The 10,000-nt window shown below is 37.1% G+C and overlaps 2 protein-coding genes across 12 annotated transcripts in view; one reads left to right on the top strand and one right to left on the bottom strand.

The window, feature by feature from the left end:
* Positions 1–3,265, top strand: part of LOC125028092 (sodium/glucose cotransporter 5-like) — an 11,894-nt gene extending 8,629 nt beyond the window's left edge. Inside the window, exons 6-10 of the mRNA XM_047617418.1 lie at positions 226–412; positions 959–1,164; positions 1,390–2,166; positions 2,330–2,441; positions 2,665–3,265. Of these exons, the coding sequence (XP_047473374.1) occupies positions 226–412; positions 959–1,164; positions 1,390–2,166; positions 2,330–2,441; positions 2,665–2,960 (1,578 nt within the window). The 3' untranslated portion in view covers positions 2,961–3,265. The remainder of the gene's footprint in view (positions 1–225; positions 413–958; positions 1,165–1,389; positions 2,167–2,329; positions 2,442–2,664) is intronic.
* A 3,183-nt stretch (positions 3,266–6,448) lies between these two features.
* The window catches only part of LOC125028317 (calcium-dependent secretion activator-like), a 127,270-nt gene continuing 123,718 nt past the window's right edge, over positions 6,449–10,000 (bottom strand). For all 11 annotated transcript variants that reach the window (XM_047617779.1, XM_047617781.1, XM_047617788.1 and 8 more), the window contains one exon: positions 6,449–9,997. In XM_047617779.1, the coding sequence (XP_047473735.1) occupies positions 9,887–9,997 (111 nt within the window). In that variant the 3' untranslated portion in view covers positions 6,449–9,886. The remainder of the gene's footprint in view (positions 9,998–10,000) is intronic.

Below are 10,000 nucleotides of genomic sequence, written 5' to 3'. Positions count from 1 at the left end.
ATTATATATCCACGCAATAGTCACACGAGCAAAGGAACTATTGTTTATGTTCTGATATTTTATATTAGTATTTTCTTACAAAATTACGTCGTTTTTTTGTGTCTGTCTGTCCATCTTCATACTTGTCTCATCGTAATGTGTCTTGCCAAAAAATTCAGTTTTATCTCTAAACAATTCAAATAAACCAACTTTTTCCCCTAACATAGTTCCGATGTACTTTTTCAGGTCGACTTGTACTCGGGCGCTCTGTTCATCAACCAAGCTCTACAGTGGAACATCTACCTCTCCATCATGGCTCTGTTGGCCTTGACGGCTCTGTGCACCATGACGGGAGGGCTGGCAGCTGTCATCTACACGGACACTTTACAGTTTTTCATCATGATCGGCGGAGCTTCTGTAGTCATGGTCAAAGGTGAGATGTCCTTGGTATGAGCAAGCGATCACACAGGGATGCGGCCAAGCATTCCTACGCATGCCTGTGCTTACACTCACGCACAAGCATTGACTGACGGAACAATACCATTTACATTTGCATTGTGCTGTGGCATCCCGAGACAAGTTATAAACCCACATCATAAATGGAGCCTCGTACGCCTTATTGTCTGGGAAGGACGTGTAAACAACCGCTTTGATTACAACATTATATTAATTCCTTTCTGGTCTCTTTTACAGTCGGTTAATTCAATACAGTACACACACACACACACACAAACACACACACACACACATATATATGCATATATGTATATATATATATACGCAAACACTTTCAGACACGGACAAACAGACAGACGAATAGACAAATATATATAAAGATTACACTACATGCATTACACAGATTTCTATGCGTGTGACATACAAATACGATGAATAATCGTAGATAAACCGTTCATATTACATTTATTACATTTCCTTGACTATTTTGAATAACCCTTCCGGCCCCCCTTCCCCTTCGCAGCCTTTCAAGAGGTCGGCGGTTACGAAGGGCTGCAATACAAATACATGCAGGCTGTACCCAAGCTGGTGCCTGCGAACACGACCTGCGGGATACCTCGGGCTGACTCCTGGGTCATGCTGCGAGACCCTGTGAACTCTGACCTGCCTTGGCCTGCCTTCCTGTTCGGCCAGACCCCCGCTACCATCTGGTATTGGTGTGCCGATCAGGTCAGTGTAAATATATATATGTGTGTGTGTGTGTGTGTTTATAGATAAATGTATACATATATGTATTTCTGCATGAGTAGATAGATATCCAGAGAAATAAATAGGTAAGGAGCCAGATATACATATACATGTACATATACACATGTAAAGATTACATATTGATTATAATCATGTCAGCCATAAGGATTTAAACGTATGAGATACCAATGCTTGGTTTGCTTCCAGATGATGATCCAGCGCGCCCTGGCCTCCAAGTCGCTCTCCCACGCCAAGGGCGCCACAATCTTCGCCGCCTATATCAAGATCCTGCCATTCTTCATGATCATCTTGCCGGGCATGATCTCTCGGGCGCTGTACCCCGACGACGTGGCCTGCGTGCTGCCCGAGGAGTGTATGCGCGCCTGCGGCTCCATGACCTCGTGCTCCAACTCGGCGTACCCGCGCCTGGTGGTGGGCATCATGCCCCCGGGCCTCAAGGGCCTCATGATGGCGGTCATGCTGGCGGCGCTCATGAGCGACCTGACCTCCATCTTCAACTCGGCGGCGACCATGTTCACACTGGACATCTGGCCCCGCCTGCGGCCGGCGGCGCGGACGCGGGAGCTGCTGCTGGTCGGGAAGGTGTTCGTGGTGGTGCTGGTGGCCATCTCGGTGGCCTGGGTGCCCATCATCGAGGAGATCCAGGGAGGACAGCTCTTCCTCTACATCCAGAAGATCGGGGCCTACCTGTCTCCGCCCATCGCCTGCGTGTACACACTGGCCGTGCTGTGGCCGCGCATGAACGAGAAGGGCGCCTTCTGGGCCCTCATGACGGGCCTCTTGGTGGGCATGGTCAGGATGGTGCTGGACTTCTCCTTCCGCCCTCCCCCCTGCTGGGAGCAGGACACGAGGCCCGCCATCATCAAGCTCAACTTCATGTATTTCGCCATGATACTGTTCTGGATAACGGGCGTCACCGGGATCGTTGTGTCGCTCCTGACGAAGCCGTCGGAGGACTACCTGGTGAGCGGTTGAAAGGGCCTTTCGCAGCCTCGCTTTCTTTCTTATAAGAAGAGTACATGATTCAATCTCTCATTATTAATCAGTCTATTTACTGGCGTTCATTCATTATTTTCTGTTATCCTTTCCTCCATAGGCCGTTCCTAAGACATTTCTTTCTTTCTAGCTTACCCGAACAACGTATTCGACCCGTTTTGACAAGGCAGAGCGCCAAGACGAAATAAAAGACAACGCTGACAAGATGGAGATGGAGGCTGTTGGCGACAAGGGCAGTTCTGGTATGTCCTTAGCATTCCATTTCACTGATAACAAAAGAAGTAGCAAGTGGAAGGGGTAATCTATAGGGCCATTTTAAACTGTAGTAGTGTTTCATTTAAATCTAAAATCGGTTCTAAGACATTTTTCGCGTAACATTCCATGGTTCAGTCCTTATTCATTCCAATATCGATTTATTTCATCCGACTTGGGAGACTTTCCGAAACGCATGTCATTCTGTTACAGAAGCCAAGGAGAGCCCCGAAGCAACCACGGAGAGCCAGCCCAGAGGTATGCTTTCCTGGCTCAGAACCTCGTGTCTGTGGGTCTTCGGGCTCGAGGCCAAGGAGGAGCCCAAGGAGGAGCCCAAGGGAGAGGCGATGATTTCCTCTCTGGAGCAGGATCCCCGAGCGAGCATATTCCTCAACATCAATCTCGTCGTCATCGTGGCGATATGCATTGGGCTCTTTGCATACTTCTCCGTCAATCCTTTCCCGAACGGCTTCGATCCCGAGGCCTACACAGCCAAGCCGATGGAGTGAGACTTCAAATGCACCGGGGAGGAGACGATCCTTTCAAGGCCGAGAGCCCCGAGGGAGATTCCTTTCGTGTCCTAGAATACTGGCCATTGAATACTGTACGATCTGGCCGCACGTTGTATCTCGTCACGCGGAAGGAGGAACCGCGGCGCCTCTCTCCTGGTCACCTGGTCACGACCGTCCATCCTTTGCACACGCACACGCATACACATACACATACACATACACATATACATAAACACACACATACACACAAACACACACACAGACACACACACACATATATATATAGAGAGAGAGAAAGAAAGAGCGAAAGAATATTTATTATGTATGTATGTGTATATGTATGTATGTATGTGTATATATATATGGGTATATATATGTGTGTGTATGTATGTATATATATATATATATAGAGAGAGAGAGCAAGATAGATAGATATATAGATAGAGAGAGAGAGAGAGCGCAAGAGAGAGAGAGAGAGCGCGCAAGAGAGATAGAGAGAGAGAGAGGGAGAGAGAGAGAGAGTGATGGAGGGAGGGAGGGAAGAGAGAGAGAGAGAGAGAATATTTAGACAATATAAGCCCGTTAGCACAAATACACAATCAACAAATCAACAACACTGGTTGGGATTCTGAGTCGTACGTGGTAGTCCTATTAGCCAGACCGGAAACATTACTGTGCGTGCCACTATTTTCCCGCGCACTCCTGTGCTGCCTTGCAAACTGGTCACGCAAAAGCTTTCAGCAGAAACAGTGTAATACGGACTTTTAAAAACATTTTAACTCATTACTCTATTCATTATTTTTTTTATAGTTGGTTTGTTCAGCATATTCGGTAAAACAAAACGCCTCACTAACCGTGATTTGAAGAAAAAAAAATGAAAAAAGTTCTCAGTCTGCACTGTTAGGACTGCACGTGTGTTGAAAGTCTGAAAACTGGAGGGACTAACAATGCTCTGTGATAATAATTCTGAAGTTTCATGAGGGTGAATTTATTATACCCTCAGTTATTCCTGTTGCTCGAAGAGGCATTAGTATTCAGGAATATTTGAATTTCCTATCGTAATATTTAGTATTTTTTAGAGTTAGAATTACTAAGATAATGTACAATATCCTATTTTTCAGACAATATCTATATGTGTATATATATTTGTACTAACCAGTTTTAGATCTGCTGTTTAACTTTACATAATTTACTAAAAGTAATTTTATAACAAAATAGATTGATACATTGCTCCTTTTTCTTTTTGATCCATTACATACACACACACTCTCTCTCTCACTCTCTCTTTCTCTCTTTCTCTCTTTCTCTGTGTGTGTGTGTGTGTGTGTATTCACACGTGTGTACACACACACACACACACATATAAATACATTTATATACATATACATACATACATACATATACATATATATATACATATATATACAATATATATACATATATATATATATATACACACACACACACAAGCATACCAAAACATACATACTTATCTTTACATGCATAAGGCAGAAAAGAAAATCACATAAATTCTTTTGTTTATTATTTCTATAGTCAACATTTAAAATAATTTCACAATAACACAAATACTAAAACAATGCTATCCCATGGTTATGTTATTATTGCAATAACAGGTTTAAAGAAGACTGTTGCAAGAGATCCACGAAATGGACGCAATCACAGACTTTAAGTCTTGTGCTGTAATTCAACAAGGATCATACAGCTATCTATGTTATAATAGATGAGCCCTGTTTAACTATATCATGTGGGACTTACAGTCTCTGATTAAGTCACAAAGACAACTGTGAACAGATATATTTTCTTTGTTACATACTTAACAACAATGAAAGATTTTTCAGCGCTTATTCAACGTTGAACATTACATATGAAAACACTGATTCCCTTTCATCACGGTAATATGAACAGCCTTGTATTATCACGGAGGATAACATTAAGGATTTGAACAGCAAATAATGAAGAACATTGTCAAGAGCTAGCCAAGTAATTTATTAAGGCATCATTTATAAAGTAGCAGATTGGTATTTATTCTATTATGCAATCTCCCTCTAGTGGCATGATCATTGACAAGTTTTATAAAACTTACAGTTCCACACACTGTAACTGTAACAGCTACCTCTGTAAAAACAACAGTATTGAATTCATATTTGAATATTTATATGAACAGCACAACATTGCAAAAATATCAAAATTTCTTGTAATTTCCTTTTTCTTATAAAAATCTTGCAGTAAAAGGAAAGCATTACCAATATAATATTAGTTTGTCTTTTTTATTAGAAGCCATTCTAAATGTTGCTGACAAGATCACAAATGAACTGATTTCTTTACTGCTTTGTGTGGCTGCTTTTGCTGCTTCTTTACATTACTGCATAAAACAAACACTTATGAGAATTTCTGATTTTTTTTTGTTATATAAATGAATAAGATAGTCATCAAAAAATAATAAAAGTGCCATTTTTTTTCCTGTCTAATGAAAACAAATATAGCACCCAAATAAGATTTACCATTTATATCAGAAATAAGATCTTTCTCTTAGGATGTAATCAAAGTTTATTATTTCTCTGGGTATTTCTCATTTTGTATACAGTACTTAGGCAAACTGAAGATCCATCATTCAATGCAGTATTTCAGTCACATGCTTTACATTACAGAGATTTTCAGAAAAATAAATAAGACAGTTGTCCAAGTACTAAAGCATATGGAGCAAACATTACAAGAGCTGAAAGATTGGAATATAGAATATTTGATTTTACTCTGAAGAGAAGTCCATCAAACTAGAAACATCTCACTGATTTCAATACATTACAGGCATTTTGCTACTGTGTCAACTGTACCAAATGTTTTTTTCTCTCTCTTTTTTTTTTTTTTTGGTTCTGTATCAAATATTAGTTATTCTAGTTTACATATTTATATGCAATGAGCAAAGCTAAATTATTGAGACAGCCTTTCTTTAAGAACAGACTATATATATATTAAAAATATATGTGCAAGTATAACTAACATATATTCAAAATAGGCTTAGATTACTGATTTATTTTTTTCTTTTCTTATCATTATCATTCTGCTAACTGCATTAGAAATTGTGCAAAAGTAACAATAATATCAGATAATTATAGGAAGCTTCAAGAAAATTTGTAATATAATCTATGTCTTGAGTACCCTGTAAGATCTTGATATTTAACAGTGAGTAAAGTTGATCACTATTATTTATTTTAATTGTTAGCATTCACATTCTCTACCTTCCTCTGTCTATCTCTGTCTCCTAATATCTTTCTCTCTGTTCTCTTAAATTCTTACTCACACACACACACACACACACACAAACACAAACACAAACACACACACACACTCTCTCACACACACACACACATCTAACTCTACAGTTTACTCCCAAGTGTATACATGCATACATACATGCCTGTTACTTTATTTATCTCTTGGCTCAAAAGTAGTGATTTTTTTTTTTAAATAATTATCATACTATCATTTTAGTCCATCAGTAATGTTTGTTCATACCTTCCTTCATTAAAACTGAATAATCTTTATTTATCTTACAAGGAATATATATATTTTTTATATAAAATTAGCTGACTATAGTGCTCTTTTGAAGTATGTCCTCTAAACCAATGGATTATCTTTATACTTTGCATACAATAACTAGCTTTAAACTTAAAAAGAGTAGAATCTTCTAATATCTATTTGAGATTCAAAGATATAAGCTTAACTTTACTAAAATAGTAAATAAATTTGAAGTGGATGGCTTTTCTGTATTTTCACTTGATTAGAAAAAAACAATAATACCATTTCTTTCCCAAAAAATTATATTTACACACTAGATATAACTTCTCCTGAAAGGTGGTTCAAAAGCTGACTTCTAGCTTGAAGAATTTCTCTTTAGCATTTAGTACAAGCACCAAGCAGCTGGTTAACAACAGGTATAAGTGATTTAAAGATTATTTTGGAATATTTGCATAATGGAAATGTAGTATAGGGTGGGTAAGTTTCCCCTTGGACACATCGCACACTTAGAGAGAAATAAGTTTAGTCACAAATGACATATGCTTATGAAGTCCTGTGACACAATTCTTATGACAGTCTCATGCACTGCTAGCTAGTGATAGCTGGTATTATTATACAAGGACTATTTATATGTCATGTTTCTACATGATAAAAATAGGGAGATCTGCCACTCAGTGTTACAATTTTAACTCATCAGTGCAAAGTATGTTGAATGTGTGAACAACAGCATGTAACACATGAACTCAATAAACTTATATGGACAATGTGATCATCAACATTGTTGAAGAAAACGTAAGAGGTAAATATCAAGTAAGTAATATAATATTATAATTTTTTAAAATCAATCTTAGGTTTTTAATATTGCACATGATGTTTTGTTTGTTTCTTTGTTTTTCTTTGATCTTCTCTTCTTTTTTTCATTCCACAATAGCATTTCCCATTAAGAAATTCCTTTGTACCATTTGTAGTTCATCTATTAGGTAAAATTACCCTTCTCCCAATGAAGGTTAGACTTACCACTAGATCTCAGGACTCCAACAGCAATAAAAGAGCATGGAATATTTACAGTACACTTGGTAAATTTCTTTGTCTTTTTTTCTCTCATTTCTCATTTGGTAGATAGCAATCAGAAATCAACTTATGATTTGGAAATATGCCAGAAAACATAAACATGGTTTTATAAAATCTTTATGGGTTTATTGAATCAATATAATTTCACATATTCTAGACCTCCCCTTAAAACCCTTCCATGAAAAGTAGTAAGATCAAAAATCTGTGTACACAGTCCATATGTGAAACAGAAAGCCATAGATTACTTCCCTAAGAGATACAGTGTAGAAAGAAGAGCTTATATGGATAATATTTTATTGATCAACTAATCAATGATAAGGCAAGATATACAATATATGGTGGATGGGTAATTTTGGGGTATTATACCTATTTGAGATTACAGATGGAGGAAGTTGGTGAAGAGGGAGAAATTGGCATTGCAAGCTGGGACATTGGTTTCATATGAGACCAAAGTGAACTCATGTCTTCTAAAAAGGAAAAAAGAGACATTGAAGTATAGATAAAGAGAATTTAGGAATATATTGCCAACCTGTAGCAGCTACGGAACTTGCCACCACATGCCATTTAATATTAAATATTCTTAACATGTATGCATAGCTAATATATAAAAGTATTTTGCCTAGACTATTGTTTAATCATAATTTGCTATATTTTATATCCATAACATAGCAACAAGAACTTTTATAATACACAAAAGTGGTCAACAAGACAAGGTCTGCCGAAAGAACACACAACCCAGTGGTTCACTTTTCACTTTGCACTCACTTCTGATATATTCTCAGGGTGATCATATGCTACAGTCAGTATAAAAAAGTTTACAGCAGAGTCGTAGGTAACACAAATTTAACAACAGTGAGACCAACTGCAGCAGGTGTGTTAATTGCCAGACCTATTGAGGGCAACAGAAACCGCCTCAGGTAGCTGTACATTCCTCAGTATGGCACCAGAAAAAAGAGAAAATCACACACAACTAAAATAAAGAAAAGAGAAGAATTAATGGTATAACCAGAATAGAACAGGAAGAAAGTAGCTTGTATTATCAGTAAGTGTTAGTACTGAGGGAATAAGAGACAGAGACAGAGACAGAGACAGAGACAGAGACAGACAGAGAGAGAGAGAGAGAAAGAGAGAAAAAAAATGTAACTATAAACCAACTGTAATGGCCGCTTCTTGGGAAATGCTAGATTATTTCTTTTCAGAAGATTCTATTACATTCCCATCATTACAAAACATTGTTTTTAATATATTATTATTTCTCAACAGACTGTACAGTACTGAAACCTTTTCTGGCTTAAAAGAATATAAAAGGTATGAACAGTATGTCTTTCTTAAGAACTATAAATCAGTGTGATGCAGGAATTATCATGTACATCACTAACATAAGTAAATTTGAAACTGTAAACATAAAAAAACAAACATGAATATAATAACATTGGCTTTAAACATGATTCTTTTGTAAACTCTTATAATACTATGAAATACATGTGTTTTCCATGTAAGCTCACACCTATATGTTCATAAAAATTATAGTAAATAAACTGGCAAACAAATGAATGGATAAGTATCCTTAGGTAGTCCTGGCATCTGCAACATTAAACAACTAATGAGTCACAACTTTAATTTCAGCAAATAACTTAAAGTAAAATTAGCATGTTACCTTCAACTTGACTTTTTAAAGTATTCTGCACAGCATATGAATTTTTTTTTTCTTTTATCTTATATATGCAATGAATTTCACAAAAGGTATTCATGCAGTTACCTTTTACACTGCATTGAAATATTAAAATATTAATGAGTATTTAAATCTGTTATACTTGAAAAGCTATTAATAATCTTTTCTTCTCTATGTCTCCTTTCAGTTGCTAAGCAATTATACAAGGTGTGTTAATCATACCAGACCTTTTCTCGCTTCTAATGTAAAAGGCATAATTGTTACCCTCTGTAATATTCATATATACTAAAATTATTTCCAAACTTACTGGGAATGTATATTTCACAACAAATTAATCTTTAGAAATGTCTGTGTAATTGATTATATACAGTGACAATTAATAAAACAAAAGTTTTTCAAAATTAGGAAAGTAAATGTAATTAAACTGATCTCCTGATTTTTTTTTTTTTTTTTTTTTTAACTTATTTCACACAAACTATTTTCTTCATGCCTGTTGCTTCCAGTGGAGATTGTCCATAAAGCTGACTTAATCATAATGAACTTTCAAATAGTGAAGAGACATCTATAGGTTAAGAAACTGAACAGAAGTGTTGAAGTTGAAACAGACTCCTGTAGATCATCTTCTGCGCTTTCCTCTCTATTCTTAGAAGAAACCTCCACCTCCAAATTTACCCGTGATCCCCCCAATGCCTTTGCTGAGACCACCAAAAACATTGCCAACTTTCCCGGCAACATTTCCAGCAACGTTAGACACCTA

The sequence above is a fragment of the Penaeus chinensis genome, chromosome 8, assembly GCF_019202785.1.
Source record: "Penaeus chinensis breed Huanghai No. 1 chromosome 8, ASM1920278v2, whole genome shotgun sequence".
NCBI classification, from domain to species: Eukaryota; Metazoa; Arthropoda; class Malacostraca; order Decapoda; family Penaeidae; genus Penaeus; species Penaeus chinensis.
The sequence above is the reverse complement of the archived record's forward strand: the minus strand, read 5'-3'. Positions and strand labels throughout refer to the sequence as shown.